We start from the raw sequence: 12067 nt of genomic DNA on the forward strand, positions 1-12067 counted from the left end.
ACTAGTTATGTAAATTCATCCTGCCAAAAGATGTGATGGTGCCAGCTATAGAAGTACCAGAATAGTAACAGCTGTCTGGTGCAGATTTGGGCTAAGCATCACATCAAGAAGGAATCACATGTCTGTAGTCTCTAGAGAAACAGTGCTTGGCACCTAATGGTTTTTTAACTTTAATCAGTACAACAAAAGTTGCAGTACTTTAGGACCAGAATATGATACACCTTTTAAGTCTATTTTAATCTATAATGTCTCTCTTTTTCTTTTTTTCCTTGTAATAATTTACTTGCTAAAGAAACTTTTTTTTTCCTTTGTTTCTTATAGTCTGGCTCTAGCTGATTGAATTCCTTTGGTGCAGTTTAGCATGTTCCTCTGTGTTCTGCATCTCCTGTAGATTGGTATTTGGATATAGAGGGGATCTAAAAAACATTTTTTCTTGTTGCTTTATGTTCACATGATAGGTGATGTTTGTGTCTTCCATCAGGAGGCACATCATACCTGCTTATCTCTCTTTCCAGTACATTAACTAGTTTATTTTGATTCACTTTAGTTTTAACAATTCAAGGGTTTTTTAGAGAGGATGGTGTAGAGCATAAGATAAGAGATCTAGAGTGCGGTAATCTGGATTCAGGCTTTGACTCTTGGCCTACTAGTTTTGGAATTTTGGAAAATCACTTCCCCTGTGTATTAAGTTCCTTATCTGCTGGGGATGATTATGCCTACTCCTAGGATTGTTTAGAAGATTAAAAGAGTTAACATATGGAAAAGAACCTTGTACAGAGCCTACCATGTAGCAAGTGGTCACTAAATGTTCACTGTTGTTGTTTTGTGAATTTAAAAATATTCTAAAATAATCTAAAGGATAGATTATCTTGATTTGTGAGGAAATTAAAATTTGGATAACTATTTTTTTTGGCTCACCTGGGGTTTTTTTAGGGAAAAAGTAAGTAAATTATTCAGCTGAGGTGAGTAGCTCTCTGTTGTCCCCATCACAGTGAATAAATAGTTACATTTAGTAACCACTTTTCACAAACTGAATTTCAAAAGTGATTTTTGTCAATGCCTCAGATGTTGGTGTGTGTTCATTTTAATTGACCTTACCCAATGTTGGCAAGTTGCCCCCTCATTGAACAGATTTGCAGTCCATGAGAAATACTTTCCTGTTTCATGGGGAGCTTACTGTTAATATTTTTATTTTACAGTGTAATGTTCAAGCTCAGAAATGCCTTATGTGGATCGTCAGAATCGCATTTGTGGTTTTCTAGACATTGAAGAAAATGAAAACAGTGGGAAATTTCTTCGAAGGTACTTCATACTGGATACCAGAGAAGATAGTTTCGTGTGGTACATGGATAATCCACAGGTTTGTAAAATCCCAAGGATTATCTTTTAAAAGCATAGAAAGTTGTATTTAAGTATTTAACATACTATACAGGCTTTAGAATTTGTCTTCTTAAGCAGTATATTTTTAGATTTATTTCTACTGGCTGTCCTCTCTGCCCTGCACCCCTGACCTCTACTGTTTTGTTTGAATTTCAGAAGGTGAAACTAAGTTTATTGGATAAAAATTAATGCTTCTGTATATATTTTTCCCTTGAGAGAGAAATACTCTCTCTGGTGGCAAATTAGGTTTTAGAAAATTAGAACTTGAGTCACAGAAAAAAGTAGCAATTGAAGCTGTCCCAAAAATAAGAAATACTTTTTTTGTAACATGTATTTCAAACAACAGCTAAAATAAAGACCAGGGATAGATGATTTTCTTGCATTAAGGAGGCTTAATACTAGGGTCCCTTTAGTGAGATTAAATTTAGGTTTAAGATGCTGCATCTAGGATAGAGACTATTATTTTTAAATAAATAAATGACTTAACTACATGATACTCTTGCACATATGTAGTCCTTTTATTTTGTAGTGTCAGATTTGAGTCAGTCATTGTAATGCCATCCATGAACTGAAATGCAGTTTGATTTTATTGTTGCCTTGCAAAACATAGGGGTAAATGTTATAATTTAAAAAATTGGAATCCCAGCCTTAAGAGGCCTGAGATTAGATATCATCTGTGAAGTAGTTTTAAACTTTCAACTTTCTCTACTTTTTTTTTTTTTTGTTGTTGAGATGGAGTCTCACTCTTGTCACCCAGGCTGGAATGCAGCAGTATGATTTTGACTCACTGCAGCCTCTGCCTCCTGGGTTCAAGTGATTCTCATGCCTCAGCCTCCCGAGTAGCTGGGACTACAGGGGTGTGCCACCACACCTGGCTAATTTTTTGTATTTTTAGTAGAGACAGGGTTTTTCTGTCTTGGCCAGGCTGGTGTTGAACTCCTGATGTCAGGTGATCCTCCAGCCTCAGCCTCCCAAAGTGCTGAGATTACAGGCATGAGCCACCGCGCCCTGCCTTTTGGAACTTTTTATCTTCAAATAAAAATTGGTGTAGAAGTTAAAAATGGGGTTGTATGTTGCAAGGAAGTATGTGCAAAGCAAGGGATGAATCTCTAGCAGACTTCTAAGCTGATTTTTGTCCAGTAGGCTTCTCGTGTGGGTGAGGAATGGAAGGTCTAGGGAAGAGCAGAGACTTATACAAGGTTCTGTTCTGTTTCACAGAGCAGGAACTAGGTCTGCTGATAAGTAGTCTAGTATTCTTCACTATATACTGATTTTAGATTAGACAAGATATATATGTGTCTATAGTAGATACTAATGTGTGTATGTTTATTTATGTAGAATTTGAGTTGTAAGGGACCTCTCCTCACCCATAGGAGCCATTGCACAGTTCTGCCTATTTTCTCTCCCTGATTTTTCTCTCTCTTCACAAGGTCTGGTTGACATATGTATGGTTTCTCCTGAATTTTACTTGAAGCTCCTTGATTATTTTTCTGTGTTCCTACATAATAGATTCTTCTTGTCATTCTTCCTTTATCAGTACTACCTATTTAGCAGAGCTAAAAGGAGTTAAGTACAAAATAGAATATATTTATTACCCTGAATAAAACTTGAACTTGGAATTCAGAGGAAAGTTACACAGCTAGTAGAAGGAGTTGAAGTCTTCATGGAAGTGGTAACATTTGAAATTGACTTAGAAGTTTGGATATAATATTGGCTAAGAGATGGAAAAGTTGAGTATTCCAGTGCTCAAAGAATAGTGTGGGCAGAGATCAAAGCAAGAGAGCCTGTGGCATGTTTGGAGACTAGATCACTTTGGCTATAGCACTCAGCTAGGTCTTGTCCACATAAACTTTTAAAATCCAGATCTCTATGTTAGAATTAATGCATTGGCTTTTCTGGACACAGTGCCAATTTTTTTTTTAAGTACAGAATTTAAATATTTTTTAGTTTGTTCTTATTAATTTTATATCTTCTTTCCAACTTAGGAAATCTTGATTCTGCCAGCCAGTGTATTAGCCATTAGTACCAACTTGGTGTCACTTTTAAACGTAATAATCAAGACATATCTACTCTTGAAAACTTTAGTAAAATGGCTTGCTAAGATTATTATATTATTTTCTTTCTTTATCAAGGTTATTATGTTCAGTATAACCGTGTTATTGCATCTTGACATAAGCAATTAGATTGAACCATATGAAATTGCTAATATACAGCCATTTTGAATTACTAAAAAAATGGCAATGTCATATGGTTCAATCTAGTTGCTTATGTCAAAGTATAATAACATGGTTATACTGATCATAATAACCTTGGTAAAGAAAGAAAATTAGTTTGATTCCTCTATTATTAGGAAGCCACTTCTTCCCCTGACCACTGCTTCCTTTACCACTAACCATGGGTTTAAAAATTCTTTCTAGTGTTTATTAGGGATCACTTTGGGGCTTCCTGTGTTTTGTCCAGGAGGTTGGTAATCATGGAGAATGAAATAATTAAGTTGCTGTACGAGGGAGTGCATTTGAAGAGATTCGAAAAAGTGTTTGGCAAAATGAGTTTAGGAACTCATAATCAACAAATGGCCTATTTCCCTTTTTTTCTTAAATGTTCTATTAGTTTGTTATTTCTTGTTCATTGTCAAGTAACAAATTTTGAATCTCATTTTTTTCCAGTCGAACCTGATGGTAATCATACTAGTCCACAGAAACTGCGTATTTTGAATATTGCTTTTCTCTCAGCTACTTAAATTTCCCTGTAGTGTACTACTATTACTGTGACACTTTATGTCATGCTTTGGTTTCTCATTTGTCTTCCTTCCACAAAGGCTTAGAGCTCTATTCAGCAGTTAAAATAATAGGCTCATGAAAAACTGAAAAGAAATAAATTATTACCCTTAAATGGAAGGGTAACAGTTTTTGAAAAAATCACTTTGGTGGTAGTTAGAGATTCTTGAAGACATATTTACATTTCTTTTCCTTCTTTAAAGTTAAAAACCAAAAACCCATAAATCTAAAACGTTATACATAAGAATACAAATAGCTTTTTAATGTTATACATTAATGAATTATAATTTTATTTTATATGCATATTTACTATTTATGATTTATATTTGGAGGCTTGTACGTAGTATATAGTTTAAAGCAGAACATAATTAATGGAGTTTTACAATATATAAGTGTGAAAGTTTTTAAAAAATCTGTCCCTGTCAACAATAAGCAGTTCATGTTTGGGACTCTTAAGTCTTTGAAATGTCTAGGCTTCCAGTTACCTCCTAATCAGTCATTAGAACAAGCCCATAGATTTTTTTATTTTTAAGTACGTTATTATAAAGTCAGTTGAAAAGTTGATCCTGTCTTATCTCCAGCAGAAATAATTTTCAAAATCAACTAACACTAATGTTTTCATTTTTACTTCTGAAATCTTCTATCAGTCTTTTATCAGTCTTCTATCATATAAATGAAATTTATATTCTTGATTTGTTTTCCCCAGATTCTTTTGTCTGGTTTTCCTACCTCTATCTTCCTCCTCTATAATCCATTCAGTTTATTATAAGATATATTTATAAAAAGAGCATAATTTTGATTCCAGATCTGCTCATAAGCCTTCTTCGTTGGCCTCAAATTCTCTACGATATAAATTCTTTGCTACTTTTTTATTTAGGTCCTCTATGATTAGGTTCTCAGTTCAAGTTTTCAGACCACCATTTTGTACTACAATCTTACAGGACACTGCATTACAGCCCAACATAGCCCCCCTCTCTCTTTCTAGTACAGAGCTGTGCATCTTCAGTTGTTTGCTATAGTTTGTCCATTTTCTCTGCTTGGAATATTCTCCCCTGCTTTCTGTGTTTCAAAATTTTCCTTAACCTCCAGCCTAAATGTTGTTCATCACTTCAGTCTTTCTGGATAGCTTCAACCAGAGATGATTCTCTCTCTTTGTTTACCTTTAGCTCTTTTGATGCAAACCACATCTGAAACTTACGGGAAGAATGAAAATACTGTGTGTGAAAGTGCCTACATTCCCTGCATATGATAAAGAGAAGCAAACGTTTTTTTTTGGAAAAAAAAGTATCAATGTAGATTAATATGGCATAAAAAACGTAAACCATTTAAATGGGGGGAAATGCAGTCCATTTTTGTCAAGAGATACTTGATAAAGAAATTTTAATAGAACAAAGTAATATGTATAGTCTTTTTAAGTATCTTACAATTATATTTGTTTTCTGCCTGTAAATATTTCCCCCTTGCTTTCAGGAACAAAATCTGATCTTGTTTATGGCTTTTTAAGCTCATGAGAAAGAGTATTAGTTTAGCTCCAGTGATAAAAATAGCCTTTTAGTCATAGAATGCATCATAATGGAACAGAGTAGGATTCAGTTTTGTTGTCCAAGCTATGGACTTGATTTCAGACCTAGTAAAAACTTGAACAGAAGAAAAGTTCATTTGTAAAATGTGATATTAAAAAATTGAGTTTTTTAACTTTTCAGAAGTATATGTGGAACATTATATTATAAAATGAATTCATAATATTAGATATTAAGTATATATTAATACTTTGTTTCTAGAACCTACCTTCTGGATCATCACGTGTTGGAGCCATTAAGCTTACCTACATTTCAAAGGTAGTCTTTATACATTGTCTTATATTCATGTGTGAATTAAAATCCCTGTGAATGAGAGTATGAATAGAAGCAGCAGTTTCCTTTCCATGTCCTTTAACAGTGATGTTCAGCTTCCTATCATACTGAAATGGTACCTGATTACTACGTTTAGGAAATTCTTTAAATCGATACAGTTATGAAGAATTTGATTTTAACTTACAGGATGTGGCACATTGCAAAAGTTAACATTAACTTTTATGATCAGGTATATGAACATCAGAAAGGGAGAAATCAGTGAAACACATTCTATCTTGAGAAGGTCTGGAGATTTTTCTAAGTCTGTATTATGTTTATTTAGACTGTTTTCAACTTTTAAATCCCATTGTCTTTGATACTTTGTTTCTTAATGTTTTATTTTGAGGAAAATATGGACCATTTTCATGCTGAAAGGATGATTTTCCCCCTTTTCACTTTGTCTCTTTTCATTTCTGTTTTCTTATTTTTCTCGTAATTTTGCAATACTATTTTTTATTTTTTAAAATTTTGATTTTATGTTTGTCAGGTACATTTGTTTCTTATTTTCTTCTATTAATGTTTAGGGAACTAAGAGATGCTGAGGTGCTAACCCTATGGGTTTGTGTGTGTGTGTGTGTGTGTGTGTGTGTGTTACATAAAAGTAATAAAAGTTTGTTGATTACTTATATATGAGATGCAAAAGGTAGCAACAGTATTATTAAATAATATGGGTACTGTTATGCATATACTGAGATCTGTTGGCAAAGGTAGATCACTTCAACAGAAGACCAATTTACAAATGTGCCTCTGTTTAGAAGATAGATGTTATATAAATAAAATACTTTATATTAGTATTACAATAGAGGTATTCATTCTCATTGACCAAAAAGAAAAGAAAAGAGCCCTTGGACAATAAAGATTATACATTTAAAAGGAAACATTTTTCTGTTAAGATCATACTATGTAAATTTACATACGACAAATATTGTATGGAAGCTTTTTCTTGAAATCAGTAAAATAGGTGGGGTGACTGGCCAGCTGCTTTCCTCTCCTCCATTGCTCTTCTTTTAAAATAGAACCTTTTTTCTGTGCAGTTCTGTAACTTTCATCTTGTCCTCCTGCTTCCTGAAGTTTAAATTGTGCAGTTTGTACTCTACTTTGGACGTACCACTTTTTTTCCAAAAAAAATTTATTGTTCCAAAAATTTATTTCTGGAACAAACTTTTGTGTGACTCAGAACTGTGAGTTTGTAGTTGGGATCAATGAGGAACCCCAGGCTTAGAATTCCTTTTGCAGGTGCAAAACGGATGCTACAATTATAAGTTCTATCACTGGACAACAGCATGGCAATAGTTGTGAATGAGCTTCTGGGAGGTACTTGACTTAAAGGGATAGCAGCAACCAAATGCAGCTAGTTGCCTCATCTTCTAAAATGAACCATGAGCTGCATTTAATAAAGTGATCCCATTATCCTAGGGCATTCTCCTGTACAAGAGAGGATCCAGTCCCATTTTGATCTCCTCATAGCAGATTAATGTCTTAATCTTAATTATTAAGATTAAGATTAATTCAGTTAAATGCCTGGATTTGTGGACTTTATTTTTTTTTAATTTTTATTTTTTGAGATGAAGTCTCACTGTCTCCCAGGCTGGAGTGCAGTGGCGCGATCTCGGCTCACTGCAAGCTCCGTCCCCTGGGTTCACGCCATTCTCCTGCCTCAGCCTCCTGAGTAGCTGGGACTACAGGCGCCCGCCACCATGCCCAGCTAATTTTTTTTTGTATTTTTAGTAGAGACGGGGTTTCACCGTGTTGGCCAGGATGGTCTCGATCTCCTGACCTCGTGATCCGCCCGCCTTGGCCTCTCAAAGTGCTGGGATTACAGGCGTGAGCCACTGTGCCCGGCCAAGATTTGTGGACTTTAAATACACAGTCTCCTCTTTACCCAGCCCCATTTTTGCTTAAAAATCATAGCTAATTTAGAAATATGTTATTTGGGAAGAATGCATAGTTCTTGTAGAATATTCATTGAGGATATTTTGAAAATTATTTTAAACTAAAAATACTTGTGTGTATGACATAAAGCCTAATGGTTTACTTTCCGCTTCTCTCTGACATTTCTTTGAAGAGAAAACAAGTTGTTCAAAGAAAATATGGAAGTATTATTTGTTACCTCTTACAGTTGGGAACTGCATCCTATGTATTTAATTTGCCGTCTTCTTTTAGTTGTCTTTAATTTTAAGTCTGTTTACTAAATGTGTATGATTATTGGGGAATCATACATGTGGAAGTTTACATAGTATATAAGGTTGGTTTTAGGATTATATGGAGAAGTGAGGAACCCGTCTCTATTTTTCTTTTTAGGTTAGCGATGCTACTAAGCTAAGGCCAAAGGCGGAGTTCTGTTTTGGTAAGTAGCCATGTTATATATATTTTAAATAGACTGATATAATTGTATCATATTGTAAAAGAAAACTGTTGCAGAAAACCACCCAAAACCTATGGCTTAATGAATTATTCTAAAGTGAATTCTCTTGTAACTGCTATACAGATAAGGAAATAACATTTTGTTCCCCCTCTCCCCTAACCCTGAAGCCTCTTTCCTGTGTGCGGTCCTAGTTACAACCATCTCCTTCTACCCATATGTAACTGTTATTTTGGCATTTATAATGATCACCTCCAGTGAGATATCAGGGAATTTTAAACTTTCTTCGTCATGTTATTCTCTATTAAACATATAAATAATTAAAAGGATTTGGTCTTTAGCTTTTGGGTAGTGAGAAATGCTCAGTTTGGGGTAGGAGTAGTTGAGGGTATTGGATTAACTTACTCAGCAAATGTTTAGTATATGCCAGGCACTGTGCTTGGCACTGGAGCTGTAAGATGAATAAGAAACAGTTGCTGCCCTTAAGGCTGGTTGGCTCATAAATAAAAAATACCAGGCAATTAATATTGCAGTTGTCACAACCTGTAGATAAAGGGATATGCAGTCTATTACAGCACAAAGAATGACCTTCGAATCTTTATTGGGGAGCTCAGGAGTCGGGGAGCCTCACTGGAGGAGGAGATGCTTACATTGGTGGCCAACTAGCCTCCTGCTTATATCCTTTACCACTGCAGAGAAAAGGCAGGAGGACTACATGCAGAGGCTTGTGGGGAGAAGAGCGTGGTGTCTCTGGAGCTGAACACTCTGAAGCTAGAGGGTATGATAAATGGCTAGAGAGTAAAAAGGCAGGCAGAAGCCAGGGTGCTGTGTTTTGACGAGCAGTAGGTTTTATTACTTTGAACAAAGGAGAAGAAAAAGAGAGCATCTGGAAAGCAGACATAAGATGAAGGAGGGTTTTGTTTGTTTGTTTGTATGCATAGGAAAGTTTTGATGTAGGTGGACTGGGTAAGTGGCTTTTGAACTACTGTACTTATGTAAGGTCCTGAGTTAGGGTGGTGGCAATAGGAGAAGGAGGAAGGGTGAAAAGCAGGAAAAGTGCAGGGGCTTAGTGGATATGGGGGAATTGGAGGGAAGAGAGAGGTAGCAGGGAAGTTTGCTTCAAGTAAAGAAATGAGAAGTCAGGGAGAGCTGGTTACATAGGGTAAAATGTTTGCTATGGAGTTGAAATGGTGGGGAACTTCCAAATGGAAATGTTCTGTTGACAGTAATCGAGGGCTGGATGGAGCTTTAGGGTCAAGAATGGAGAAATTCGGAGTCTGTTGAAAAGTGGGTGGTAGTCGAAGCTAGGAGAATTGATACCCTCTCAGAGAGTATGTTAGTGGACATTAGTGACTGAAGGAACGAATATTTGGAGTGGTCAGCTAACATCAAAAGAGACTTTCACATTAAAGTGAGAGATACTTTTGGGAGTAGAACTGAAGTTCTTTGCTCTCTTTTGCTTGAAAAGGGCAGATTTCTTTAGGCAGTAGTTAGGAATAGCATCTTGATATGAGCAAGATGAAACGTGGCTGTCAAGGGAATCCTCTAAAATGCTTTTATCTCACTATGAAGCTATTTTTAAAAGTTACATGTTTATTACTAATTATAATTTTGGTTACGAAACAGGAAAATGCCTCAGAGCCTTGTAAATGAATGGGTATTGCAAGTCAAATAACTGAGAAGTTTGTATTTTAGAATGTATAATGCACATACTTTTGACAACACTTTTTTTTCTAAAATCTCAAACTTACAGGAATAGTAACATACAGTAATAGACTTGACATTCATAGTTATTGGAGTATTTAGAATGGGTGATTTTAGTTGGAATCAAAAACTAAGATTAGTCGTTCATTGGTCAGGCAATAGTTTATTAGTCCTCTACTGTTAGTGGGAGTAAAGATTCATGAAATGCTTACCTTCAGAGAGAGAAGCACTGACTTCTAAAATAGAACCACAACTTTCATTCAGAGTGGCAACATATCTTCTCTCAGATTGTCCCAAACCAGTGAGAACAAGAAACGTGCAAGCCATTTTTGATGGAGGGAGCAGAGTATCTGTAACCCTCAGTGTATAAAGTTGGAAAGTAGAGGAATGGTAGATAATTTAGCAGAGTGGAGGAAGAGGCCAATGAAAAGCTCACCATTTAAGTGTTCTGCCCCCACCCCAACTCTAGATAGGCTTAGGTATAGGAGATACATTTTCTGGGGAAGCAACAGTGAGGAAGGACCGAAAACAGGGACTTTGTTTGCATATCTGTATCAGAAACAACCTCTGTTCCCTACCTCCAATGGGCAGACACCCTTCTCCTGTCCCAGCAGGTAATGGGATGTGTGGTGTCTCCAGAAATAGAATCAGTGAGGCTATATATTTAGGGGCACTAGTCCCAGAGAACGAAAGGAATGAGGCATGAAACTGAAAATAGGAAGATTAAATGAAAGTCTGCGCAATCAGTGCAACCCCAGCCCCAGAGCACTGGGCAGCCAGGTTTAGGTGAGTAAGATCTGAATACCCTAGAGAAAAGATCCATAGATACTGACTGACATCTTGGCATTTCTACTAGAAGAGCTTGCCATAGCTGACTAGTAAGGTCCACAATCAACAGCCCTACAACAACGCAAGAGAGCTTTTCATCAGTCTTTTTAGCACTTTCTTTTAAAATATGAATAGACAGCCCAGGATTACTGAACATTTGATGAGAGCGGATTATCAAACAGGAGAAGGAACATGAGACAATGCAAAACTCATTTTGCATTTCTTTGAAAAAGTCAAGGAAATCTGAAAGTAGAACAAAGGTAAAGATAGATAATGGAAAAGAGATAAAAACCATCAAGGAAGTCCAACATCTGATAGAGACTGAGAGGACAGAGGAAAGTACAGAATAGAGAAAACAGAGTGGGGAAAATTGACAAAGAATATGATAAAATACCTTAGAACCTCTTGATCCAAAACCGTATATTCATAACCAGTTGATCTCAGGTTGTGAGATGATTTTTGTTTGCAGTTAAGCTAATGTTTATGCTTCAAGTTTTATCCATTTTATGTATTCATTCTAATCATAAAGATTTGAAATTAAATACTCAAGTGGAAAAGATAGGAAGGATACAAGCTTCTAGGGATGCATGTATTATTCACAATGAAACCCTTGCTTTAGGGTTTTTATGGCAACTTAGCAGTGTCAGAGTTTTTTTTTTTAATTGTTCAAAGATTTTATTTCTTTCCCTTTCTCCCCTCACCACCAATATTGCTAATACACCACATTTCAGTAACTTGCTTTCCCGTTTTTTTTTCTTTTGAGATGGAGCCTCACTCCCCCAGACCGGAATGCAATGGTGTAATCTTGGCTCACTGCAACCTCCACCTCCTGGGTTCAAGCGATTCTCCTGCCTTAGCCTCCCAAGTAGCTGGGATTACAGGTGCCCACCACCACGCCTGGCTAATTTTTGTATTTTGAGTAGAGACAGGGTTTCACCATGTTGGTCAGGCTTGTCTCGAACCCCTGACCTCAAGTGACTGGCCTGCCTTGGCCTACCAGAATGCTGGGATTACAGGCGTGAGCCACTGTGCCCTGCTTTACATTTTTTATAGTGCTTCCTTACTCCTTAGAAATCTCCAGATGATGGCAGTGAAGAATATTCTGTACCAAGCACTGTGTTAGT

General features: G+C 36.2%; 1 protein-coding gene across 26 annotated transcripts in view; it reads left to right on the top strand.

Annotated features, from left to right (window-relative positions):
* Positions 1 to 12067, top strand: part of PLEKHA1 (pleckstrin homology domain containing A1) — a 57891-nt gene that overhangs the window by 17817 nt on the left and 28007 nt on the right. For 18 of the 26 annotated variants that reach the window (XM_004050212.5, XM_055351976.2, XM_055351979.2 and 15 more), the window contains exons 2-4: positions 1200 to 1360; positions 5939 to 5995; positions 8351 to 8396. In XM_004050212.5, coding sequence (XP_004050260.1) covers positions 1220 to 1360; positions 5939 to 5995; positions 8351 to 8396 — 244 coding nt within the window. In that variant the 5' untranslated portion in view covers positions 1200 to 1219. Of the gene's footprint in view, positions 1 to 1199; positions 1361 to 5938; positions 5996 to 8350; positions 8397 to 12067 lie in introns of those variants that run through there. The other 8 variants (XM_063710551.1, XM_055351983.2, XM_055351984.2 and 5 more) reach the window with 2 other exon arrangements.

Source organism: Gorilla gorilla, chromosome 8 (assembly GCF_029281585.2).
Source record: "Gorilla gorilla gorilla isolate KB3781 chromosome 8, NHGRI_mGorGor1-v2.1_pri, whole genome shotgun sequence".
In the NCBI taxonomy this organism is placed as follows: Eukaryota; Metazoa; Chordata; class Mammalia; order Primates; family Hominidae; genus Gorilla; species Gorilla gorilla.